Source organism: Nipponia nippon, unplaced genomic scaffold (genome assembly GCF_047370975.1).
Source record: "Nipponia nippon isolate SJK-2023a ecotype South Korea unplaced genomic scaffold, ASM4737097v1 scaffold_22, whole genome shotgun sequence".
NCBI classification, from domain to species: Eukaryota; Metazoa; Chordata; class Aves; order Pelecaniformes; family Threskiornithidae; genus Nipponia; species Nipponia nippon.
Genome location: NW_028262339.1, coordinates 499,501 through 510,594, shown reverse-complemented (window position 1 = coordinate 510,594; position 11,094 = coordinate 499,501). Strand labels below are relative to the sequence as shown.

The 11,094-nt window shown below is 52.4% G+C and overlaps 1 protein-coding gene across 3 annotated transcripts in view; it reads left to right on the top strand.

Moving 5' to 3' along the window:
- The first annotated feature begins 1,375 nt into the window (after nucleotides 1-1,375).
- SMAD7 (SMAD family member 7) overlaps nucleotides 1,376-11,094 on the top strand; it is a 30,222-nt gene continuing 20,503 nt past the window's right edge. The window contains exons 1-5 of one of the 3 annotated variants that reach the window (XM_087760458.1): nucleotides 1,376-1,659; nucleotides 1,806-1,995; nucleotides 2,401-3,156; nucleotides 3,708-3,761; nucleotides 9,047-9,118. In XM_087760458.1, coding sequence (XP_087616584.1) covers nucleotides 2,646-3,156; nucleotides 3,708-3,761; nucleotides 9,047-9,118 — 637 coding nt within the window. In that variant the 5' untranslated portion in view covers nucleotides 1,376-1,659; nucleotides 1,806-1,995; nucleotides 2,401-2,645. Of the gene's footprint in view, nucleotides 1,660-1,805; nucleotides 1,996-2,400; nucleotides 3,157-3,707; nucleotides 3,762-9,043; nucleotides 9,119-11,094 lie in introns of all 3 variants that reach the window. The other 2 variants (XM_087760457.1, XM_087760456.1) reach the window with 2 other exon arrangements.

Below are 11,094 nucleotides of genomic sequence, written 5' to 3'. Positions count from 1 at the left end.
GTGAACGGTTCCAGGCCGGTGAGGAGTCTCCCTGGCCTGCTCGTGTGAATATTTGCAAGACCGGGCTCTAAAATGATCCCTGAGCTCCTGCCTGCACCAAAGGCAGGCATCCAGGAGAGACAACCCTGGGAATACCCTGCCTGCACGACACCTGAGTTTTGTCCCCCTTATGTTTTATGGCCGGTGTCTTGTTCCGTTGGGTGCAATCGTTTTAGAAATAGATTTGCTTAGAACAGCCATGATTTAAGAGTCTTGGCTTCCCCTTCCAATGCAATAACTGACTTACCGAGTGACCTGAAGCAACTTATCCGCCCGCACTTATTATACGAAAAGGGAGCTGCTCATCCGTGGGAGTGAGTGTGGGGTGGGGACCCTCGGGGACTTCTGCGCTGCAAACCTCGGTGCGAGGAAATCCAGCAGGGCTTCCCAGCAGCCCTGCAGACCGCAGCCGGGCTGCACAAGCCGCGCAGCCTCTTGGTGGCTCAGTTTCCCCATCCTCTGCAGGTTCTCGCTGGCAGAAAGCGAATGGGGGAATCTGCGGAGTACCCCGGGTGCCAGAAATTATTACCGCTAGTAGTACCCATAACAAGAACAGTCATAGCGCTACGTGCTAATCATTTCTGCTGCTCATTTTGTGAGAATTGGAGTATATTTACCCTCGATGAAATACTTTCCCTTCCTTTGGCGACAGGTGCTGTAAAAGTGCAAAGTATTATTAGCATTATTGCTTTTCGTGCCATGCCCTCTTTCGATGCCCAGAAGCATATATATATATTTTTTTATTAATTTTTTTAATGGCTGGATCGCGTTTAATACTTCAATATTTACAGCATCTCCGGCACACCCTGGCTTCGGGGGCTCCCCCCCCGCTTTGCCCGTAGGGGCGATGCTGGGGTGGGGACACAGACACCCACCAGCCGCTCCGCACCCGCGCAGCGGGGGGGGGGGGGGGGGGGGGCGGGACCCCAGCCTCTCCGCACCCGCGCAGCCCGGGGGGGGGACACGACACACCCAGCCTCTCCGCACCCGCGCAGCACCCTCGGCGGGGGTCCCCCCTTCCCGGGGCAGGGGTGGGGGGGGCAGCAGCCCCGGGCGCTACCGGCGCATCCCCGCGGAAGGGGGGGACCCACAACCTTTCAGCAACCCGAGCCACCGCTTGCGCAAGGCGGTTGGAGATAAATATAATTTTTTTTTTTTTTCCCCCGGAGCGACACGGTGTCTAGACGCCCACGTGACGGGGCCGGGGCCGGGGCCGGGCCGGGCCGGGGCCGCGCCGCTGCGCACTGCGAGCCGCCGCCGCCGGGGCGGGGAGGGGGAACGGGGAGAGGGGCGGGCGCGGCCGAGCGCGCAGGCACCGCGCCGCTATCGGCTCCGCTCCCGCCGTGCCCGGCTCCGCCGCCGAGGCTCCCCCACTGCAAGGGAAAAGACGGAGGCGCTGGTGCGGGGAGGGAGCCTCATTGCAGCGAGCGGAGGGAAGAAAAAAAAAAAAAGAAAACAAACAAAAAAAAACAACCAAGAAAGGAGGAGGAGGGGGGAGGAGGAGGAGGGGAAGGAAGGCAGGCAGGAAGGAGGAGAGAGGAGGAGGAAAAAAAAAAACCCACCGAGCCAGACGCGCCGGCAGCGCGGAAAGGGTCGCCGGCGGACTGCCCCCGCACCCATGTAAGCAGCGGCGGGAGCGGCTGACAGCGGCCCAGGCGCGGAGCGGGAAGCCCGGCTCTCCCCCGCCGGCAGCACGCTTCTGGGGAAGGAGGGGACACAGCCCCACTTGCCTTTTTTTTATTTTTTTTCTTTCTTTCTTTTCCTAGCAGCCGGATCAAGACTCCGTGTGTGTGTGTGTGTGGATTAAAACCTTTGGGAAGAAGGAGAAAAAAAAAACAAACCCAAACCCCGCATCAGGACGACCTGGGCTTTAAAAAGGGATACAACACTCTGGATGTGCTTGTTCTTCTCTTTTGTGATAGATGCTTAAACCGATTCCGACGTCCAAATCTTAGGGTTGGTGTTTTGGGTTTTTAATTTTTTTTAAAATAGACATCCTTTTGGCTTGCTTTTTTATTTTTATCTTTCGATTCTGCCCTGCCTCGCATCAATCCCGTCTCTCCCCCCCTCCGCCCCCCCTCCCCAGCACTGGCGGGTTGATGGGAGCCGCGGCCCCCGGGAGGCCGAGAATCCCCTGCGACTCCAGCCGCGCTCCGCAGCCGCGTAGGGCGGCGCGGCGCCGGCGACCTCAGCCCGCCACCCCCAGCGCGATGCACCGCAGACTCTAGACGGGCTTTTTATTTTTCTTTTCTTTTTTTGGGCAAAGCTAGAGCGAGCAGCGGTTCTCCCCCTCCCCTTTTTTTCCCTCCCCCTTTAATTTTATTTTATTTTTGTTTGTTTATTTGGTTTTGTTTTTCGCAGCGGGCAGAGGCGCGGGCCGGCGCAGCCCCCCGCGGGAGGCGGCGGGACCCTTGGCCCCAGCGCGGAGACTGGCGCATGCCACAGCCCGCCTCGGCCCCGCCGCCGCCGCCGCCGCCGCCGCCTTCCCCCCGCCGCCCGCCGCCCGCCGCTGCCCGCCGCCGCCGCCGCGTCTCGGCTCCCGGCCCCTTCATGCGCGGCGGACGACATGCCCGTTTTGTAGCCGGGGGCCTCTCCTCTCGTCCCGCATGTTCAGGACCAAACGCTCGGTGCTCGTTCGGCGGCTTTGGAGGAGCCGTGCGCCCGGCGGCGAGGAGGAGGAGGAGGCGGCGGCGGCTGAACCCGGCGCGGCGGCGGCGGCCGAGGCCCGGGCGCATGTCTGCGGCGGGGGGCGCGGGTGCTGCCCGGGCAAGGCGGGCCGCGGCGGCCGGGCGCCCGCGGGCGCGGAGGCGGAACTGAAGGCGCTGACCCACGCCGTGCTGAAGCGGCTGAAGGAGCGGCAGCTGGAGGGGTTGCTGCACGCCGTGGAGTCCCGCGGCGGGGCGCGGACCCCCTGCCTGCTGCTGCCCGCCAAGGCCGACTCACGGCTGGGCCAGCACTGGTACCCGCTGCCGGTGCTGCTCTGCAAGGTGTTCCGCTGGCCCGACCTCCGCCACTGCTCCGAAGTGAAGCGGTTATGTTGCTGTGAATCCTACGGCAAGGCTCACCCCGAGCTCGTCTGCTGCAACCCGCACCACCTCAGCCGGCTCTGCGAGCTAGGTAGGCGGCGGGGGGAACGGGGGGGCAGCAGGGATGGGGATGCAGCCCCGCTCGGCTCCCTGCCCACTGAACTTTTTTTTTTTCAGAGGGAAAAAACACAACAAAAGAAAAAACTTTGCAGTGCAGTGTTTTATACCTTTTTTTTTTTATTTTGGGGAGGGGGTGAGGACCCCCCCGCCCTCCCCGGGGGCCCCGGCGCGGCGGGCGGCGCTGCCTCCCCGCCGTCCCCGTACGGTGCCGGGGGATTAGGGGCTGCCTGGCGCGGTCGGTTCGACCCCGGCGCTGCTGCGGCTCCGCCGAGCCAAGGAGGCCCCGATCAGACAGCCCGAGCGGCAGATAGCAGGGAGGCTGGCGCCAGACGGCCCCTTTTGTTTATCTGACAGCTAAATATCAAGGCAATCACCGCCTCGCTGCCCTGCCTCCAACCCCCAGAGCTAAGACAAACAGTTTTGCTAAAAGAATGCCACTGTTATCATAAGTTCCTATCTTTTTTCTTTTTTTTTCTTTCTCATGGCTCTGCCTTTATTTTCTCTGTACTTTTCCAATTCCAGAGTCTCCCCCTCCACCCTACTCCAGATATCCAATGGATTTTCTCAAACCAACTGGTAAGTGGACTTTTTCAATGCAGACTGCAGATAAAAAAGGGAAAACAGCCCCTTTCTCAGGGGAAACGTCTCCTGCCTTTGTCATGCCACGATGCATTTCGCTTTTGGGCTGCATTTCGCTTTTGGGCTGCATTTTGCTTTTGGGCTGCCTGTGTCCTTCTGCACCTTCTAATACCCCTGGAAGAATTAGCATATAATTTCTCTAAGACACCCTCTGCACAAAGCAGGGCTTTAAAACTCTGGCAGGAAACTTCAGGAGGGATTGCAATGCAGCACAGGCCTTCGCTGCTCAAGTCACTTGGAAAGCCAAGAAAACCGTGGGCTCCGGTTGTAAATGGCAGTGGTGCTGCTTGCTCCTGTGCCCCTGGGTGAATTTGTGGGGATTTAGGTTGGGATCCAGCCCAGCTCGGGCTAGCATCTCCTTGATGGCTGGGAATCCCAATGAGACTTGACAAATGGAGCTGGTAGAAATCTTTCTGTGTTTTAAGGGAACCTAATCCCACCTTGTCAGGTTGAAAAAATTAGGAAAGGGGTTTGAAAAGTTACTTGTTTGTCATTTTTATTTTTTTTTTTAGCACCACTCTGCATGCCTGTTGCTTGTAATTGAATGTCAGGGTGCCAGGGGAGAAGCCCATTTGAGGCTGGCACCAGCTCTTTTGCGGTTGTCTGCATAAACTCTTGGTTGGCAGCGAGCTTGCCGGGTGAGATAAATCAGGCTGGAAGAAGGAGGAGAGGTGGGGAGAATCGGAAACGGGGGTTTGCTCGGGGAGGAGCAGCTCCTGGCTCCCCAAAGATTAGTGGATCTGGAATGTTGGCTGGAGCATGGTGGTCTCTGTGGTCGTGCCCCTTGGTCACAGCAGGCAGGAGGGGCATGGCGATGCAGGGAGGCAAAGATAGATGTATTTCTGAAGACCAGTATCAGTATCAGCTCAGAGTGTCAGCTCTTTCTTTTTATTTATTTATTTATTTTTTTTTTGCCAAAAGAGCAGTTTCTGTAAAATTGCTGCTCTTCAGTTTCTCGGGACTAGAAGAAACACCAAACTTGAGGTTGCTTCGGACACAGAGGGTACCGTTGTGGGGTCCCATCCTGCCCACTACTTCCTCGCAGGCTGGACTGTTGTTTTTCCTCTCTAAGAAACACTAATAACTCTTTTTGTGCCTTGTGGAAATAAGCAAAGATGTTTAACAAACAATTGGGTGGCAAAGCATGAAATATTTTGCTGCAGCGTGAAAAAACAGGAGATAAAGGCTCATGAATGAAAGAGGGATATTGGGAGTAGGCTCAGCATCCGGAGCACGTGCTGGGATGCAGAAGGGTTGTTCTATAATAGACTCCGAGGATCTGCTGGATCGCAAAGTTTTGTGGATTTGGGTGAGATTGGCATTGTTTTGACTGTGTCCCTGCTGGGGAATGCTGCCCCCAAAATTTGTATTTCTGCCTTTATTGCCTTTGTTTCTAGCCAACGATGATCCTGGCATGGGATGCAAAGGGGTTCGGAGCTGCATGAGAGAAGGGTTAAAACTTGCCCTCGGTTTCCTGTAAAGATGTTAGGATAAATCTATTAGCGGGGTTTAAACATCCAATCTGCCTCTGCCAGGACCTCATTTTCAGTTAGCCGAGTGATATATTTATTCATTAGCAAGTATTGACATAAGGTAGCAAAATGTGTGTAAACAGAAAAGCCACAGAACATGAATGTGCCATTTCGAAAGGAAAAGTTATTCCTATCGGCCAATAGGATGTGATTAACGCTGCCCATTGGAAATGCAGAAACAACTGTGTTACTCACCAAAAAGTCCTCCTTTTTTTCCTTTTTAAAAGAAAAATCCATTTGGCAGTTGAACTCTTGATAATGGGGCCACGACAGGCACAAGTAGAGCCTGGAAGTCTGTTGTTGCAGGTGGGTTTTGCAAGATCAGGGTTTCTCAGCGTTTCCTCTGTGGAGGGACCAAGGATTTGCCATCCCAGCATCGGTGCCATCTCCTGCGGCATTTTCCCAGCCGTATCTTGAGGATTGCTCACAATGGGCTAGCTAGATGGAAGAGGGACAGTAGATGACGATGGGAAGGTGTGAAGCCTTTTGCCTGGCTGATGCACATGAGCCATCTTCTCCCCCGGGACCTTGGGTGGGAACGGTCCCTCCATTTAGACTTGGGCAACTGCATCTGCCAGTGGAGCTGGGAACGCGCATCCAGCAGGAAACTTCTGCTTTTCCATCAAATGTGATAGTGGTAATAAAAATATTTAAGTATTTAGTGCTACGTCTTGTAAGTAAGTGCTTCATATGGATAGACAGACAGGAATACCTGGACCAGCACGGGCTCTGGCAGCAGTCGCCAGTGCCCGTGATCATAGAATCATTGAATGGTTTGGGTTGGAAGGCACCTTTAAAGGTCATCTAGTCCAACCCCCCTGCAATGAGCAGGGACATCTTCAACTAGATCAGGTTGCTCAGAGCCCCCTTCAACCTGACCTTGGATGTTTCCAGGGATGAGGCACCTACCACCTCCCTGGGCAACCTGTTCCAGTTTTTCACCACCCTCATCATAAAAAATTTCTTCCTTATATCTAGTCTAAATCCACCCTCTTTCAGTTTAAGACCATTATGATGGGGATTAATTTTTTTTTTTTTGGAGGTGATGGAGGCTGAGACAGGCTGTGTTGCTGGCTGGAGGAAAGCAGGGATGGACAGGGAGCTGGGGGTCTGCTGCAGGCAGTAAAATGCCACATCAGACTGTATGTTGATAGAATAGATCTGGTATTTGTGCACTTGCCGTAGAGTGGAATGATCTGCCCTTGACAGCCAGGTTACCTGTGTGAAGGCTGTAAGTCCAGGCTGGTTTGCTCGTTCATCAAGGAGAGGACTTTCCCTCTTCCTTACACGGGACGGTTGCAGGGATGGGTGACAGTGGCTTGTGCAAGGACCGGGCTCACCCTGCAATCCTGGAGGCATGTGGGAGCTCAGCATCCCAGATATCCCTGCAGGAGCTGCCACTTGAGACTGTGTCAGAAGCAAGATGGATATCGGTGCCCCCAAATAATTCAAGCAGATGTTCTGACCCATCATTAAGTGGGACAAGGGGCTGCAAGTGGCTGTGTCCATCGTGCTCCTGGGTGGCTGGTCGTGGTGGTGCTGGAGTATGAAAGTGCAGGAAACCCACTGAGATGATGCTGCAGAGTCAAATGTCCTCCTGTGGCATCGTCTTTCAGGGGAGTTGGAGGTTTGGCAGCTTCCAGGAACTATTCGGCACCTTGCAAGGTTGGGCTGGTGGCCACCAGGAATAATTGTATGTCTCCACGATGGTTTTATACTGTGGGAAGGCAGTTTTGGGAGGAGATTCACATGCAGTTGGCTTGATCCTACCTCTGATTCTATGACCTCTCTGGTGCTGAAAATAAAACAAGCCCAAGTACCCCCTACTAGCGAGAGCCCTTGGCAGATCTGTGAGTGATGGAAAGAGTGCAAGGATGAAACCAGTCACATGTAAGGCAGAGAGCCCAGGAGGGTCCCACTTTTGGGCTTCTACCACACTTGACCATCATGCTTGGTCTAGAGTCGAGGTGCATCAGCTCTGTGTCCTCTAAAGAGATTTCAGAGAGTAATTAATTGATGAAGGGAACTGGCTGTTGGATGATGGGACATGGAAGGGAGCTGACAGCTGTGAAGAAGTCATGAAAGCGCACTTGGGCTTTCCTTTGATGGATACTGTGGACCAGGGAGTGGTCCAGCTGTTTAGGGAGGTTCTGAATCTGTCCTTGTTTTCAGGCAAATGGATTCGGAGTCAAACCGGAGCAGCGCTGCCATAATGCCAGCATCACCCCATTGCTAGTCTTATGCATTTTAAGTCAGGATAGGATTCTTTCTTGCCATCCTATCAAGTGTGCTAACAGAGGACCTGGTCACGTATGATCCCTAGAGTAAGACAACACGGAAAGGGCAAATTATGTCCTTTATCCCACAGGGACTCATCAGGGAGCTGTAACTGGGGGCAGATGGAGCCCAGCACGGGGCAGGGTGGTCCAGCCTGCGTTCCAAAAGCATCTGTAGCCCAAGCAGTTGAAGCCATCTCAGGGAAAGGGCATGGGGAATCTTCTGCCTGGATTAGAAAGGGTTAAAAAAAGAAAAAGCCTATTTCTTTAAGGCATAGAAAGCACGACAAGGCATTTAGAGAGTGTATCGTATACAGTATTTCACAAGTAAGTCCATTTCCTGTCTCCCCTATTGTTTTTGGTTTGATTAAGTATATCCTGTTAAACTGTATATTCCTGTTAGGGCTTCTACTTTACTCTGATAAAATGAGGTTATGCAGACAGGAATTTCTTTTTCAGTGGGATTTCAGGGTTGAAATCTGGAAAAATTACTTTATCAGTAGGGAGAAAATTATCTCGGCTCTCCTGGTGGCAGCCCTTGCTTTGAGATACAGCTGTGAGGAAAATGATGTCATTAGGGAATCCAAATTTGATGAAACCCAACGTCCCTGAGAACCTGCTGAGGACCAGAAGGTTGTGTGAACTTCATGGATCTTCTCAGGCATGGAGTGTCCTTGAGCTTGTTTCCCCCATGATAGTGATCGAAAAGCTGGAATTTGCCTGTACGACCAGGGGATCGGTGTTGGCTGTTGGCTGTTGTCACCTGGAGGAGCAGGCTTGGGATGGAACGGTCCAAATCCTGAGCTGGAATGCCTCCATGCATCAGGAGAAACCTCTAACGGGGTGGCCGATCTTACCCTGTCCTTGCCCTTCGGTGGCGTACAGAGGAGTAGATCCAGTTGCCCGCCTGTCCCAGGAGGTGACTGTGGGGTGTAAGATCTGCCAGCAGCTGGCAGTGACAAAAATTGAGCGGGGGAACGCAAAGATAGACCGTTTGCCACAAAAGGGCGGCGATGAGATATTTCCCTTTCGGTTCCCATTTCGGTGAGTTACAGGTGTTGACTAAATTGGGTGCGTAAAGCCATGATTTAAGCATTTTTGGGAGCTCGCTTACATCAGAACGATGACAACCTTGATCTTATTACCCGGTGACTTGGCCAGAGAGGTGGCAGCCAGTCTGTAATTTCTGCTAGTCTGTAATCAGTGTTGGCTGGTGATGAAGCACAGTGCGCAGCCTTGATTGAGGCGGCGAGTTAGGGTGGATGCTTCTTGATGAACTACCGTCTCTCCACAGACAATTAGTAATCGCTTCCTGCTAAATGCTTTGGAATGTGTGTTCTGCTTGCGGTGATGCTGGGAGCCTGCGAAGAACTGCCTATATACTGATTTTTTTTCTTTTCCTCCGCTCCAGCAGATTGTCCAGACTCTGTGCCTTCCTCCACTGAAACAGGGGGAACTAATTGTCTAGCCCCTGGGGGGCTTTCAGGTAAGACATCTCTTGTTACCCTTGATTTTGGCCGCGGGTTGCGTTGACCGAGGGTCCTGATGGAAGGGGAGGTGATGCTGGGGAGTTTTGGGGATGTGAGTCATTGAGAAAGGCATGCTCGAAGGGGGAATTAGGTTTCGTTTCAGTAGCAGCCGCGTACCTCTCATGCAGAGGATGTGTTGAAATCCCAGGCGAGGTTCTCCATTCCCAAAAGCCCATGTTTCCTTTGAATTCCAGCTTTACGCTCCATTAATTTTTGGAGCAAGGCAGGAAGAGGCATGTTGGGGAAGGCGAAGTGATGTCGGCCACCCGTGTGTTCGGATGCATGGATTATCAGAGCAGGTGTGGTTGTGCCTTGCAGAAGGATTCGGTGTCAAGCTCTCCTTGACTTGATGGTGGCACCTCTTGTCTCTGGGATGAGAGCCATGCTTGGGCTTTGCTCCTGGTAGAGTAACCAGCATCCCACATATCACGCGTGAGGCTTGTGGTGCCTGGGGAGGAAAGGTGACCCCATTTTTTGCAGAAGACATTGCAGAAGGAGTTGGGCTCGATGATCCTTATGGGTCCCTTCCAACTCAAGATATTCTATGATTTCCTTTGTTTTCCTGTTTGCCATCTCCTTCAGCCTCCAGGTGCCGTTATGGGATGGGGGTTTGGAAGGTGGTTTCCCCACCCCTCTTGGGTTTTTCATAGAATCCTAGAATGATTTGGGTTGGAAGGGACCTTTAAAGGTCATCTAGTCTAACTCCCAACACCTTTTCCAAGGTGTGATGTCTCCAGCACCTCATCTCCGACCCCGGACCAGCCAACTCTGTGGCTGGGCTCTGTCTCTACCAGGATTAAAGTGTCTGAAACCATGTACCTGCATGTACTTGCTGATGTTTGAAGGTGCTTTCCTTTGTGGGGATGTCTCCATGATTTATGATTTATTCATTCCCTTGAAACTGGAATTTCAGAAATAGGTCGGCGGCAGCGGCACGCGCGCGTGCATCTGCCCCTGCCTCTGTCCAGGAATTGCGTTCAGTATGGATGTCTTTAAGTGAGCCTTGTTTGTTTTTCTTTGGGTGTAATATATACCCTGTCTGTTATTTGAGAGGGGAGCATATTGTTTGTTCAAAGGCCCTAATGAGAATTAATCAAACGGAGGGGGAGAGGGAACAGAGAAACTTGTTGCTTTTTTTTTTTTAATGCAGAAGACTGTTGGGTTTGTCTTTATTTTTTTTTGCTATTGGAACCTATAGCTTTAGGGAAGAAAAATAGAGACTGTAAAAAGAAAAAAGGCAAGAAGCAAAACAACACAATAAGGATGTTGTTAGATTTTTTTTTTCCTTTTTCCTCCTGAAATACACCCGTTGCGGAGGGAAGGAGAGAGTTTAGTTCCACAGGATACCACATGAAATAAGCAGAGGAAGTACTCGCTTTTAAAAGGGGGCTTTCTGTAAGGTTCAGCCTATTGATAACATCTCGTCTGTCTGCTCTGCTCCCGAAGGGAAGGCAGGAGGTGGGGGCTTGGGCTGCAGGAAATAACACAGCTCGTTCCTGGTGCCTCCCGAAGGGCTGTGGGAAGGGGAGCCCCAGCTCCTTAATAGAGCCTCCTCCCCAAAAGACAGCACATTTCCTCCTGAAAATGCATTTTTTTACCTATTTTATTATATTTTTATTATTTCATTGGATTGGAGGTTTTTTTTGTCTTCCTTATCAAAGGTTCCCCCCCCCCCCAAGCCTGGAAACAGAACATTTTACAATTATTAACCGCTCTTTTTTCCTCCCCAAATGTAATTGTAGCCATTTAGTTTAATGAGGAGCTGATAGGAGAGTTGACTCATGAAGGGATATGGTTAGCTACCCAAGCCCTGAAACAAAGCCGAATGCCTCCACATGAAAGAGCATTTGTTTTGAATTTGCTCTGATTTACTGGCATCTCCCTTCCATACACAGAAGTGCAACACTGAAAATTCCCAACTGGAGAGACCCAG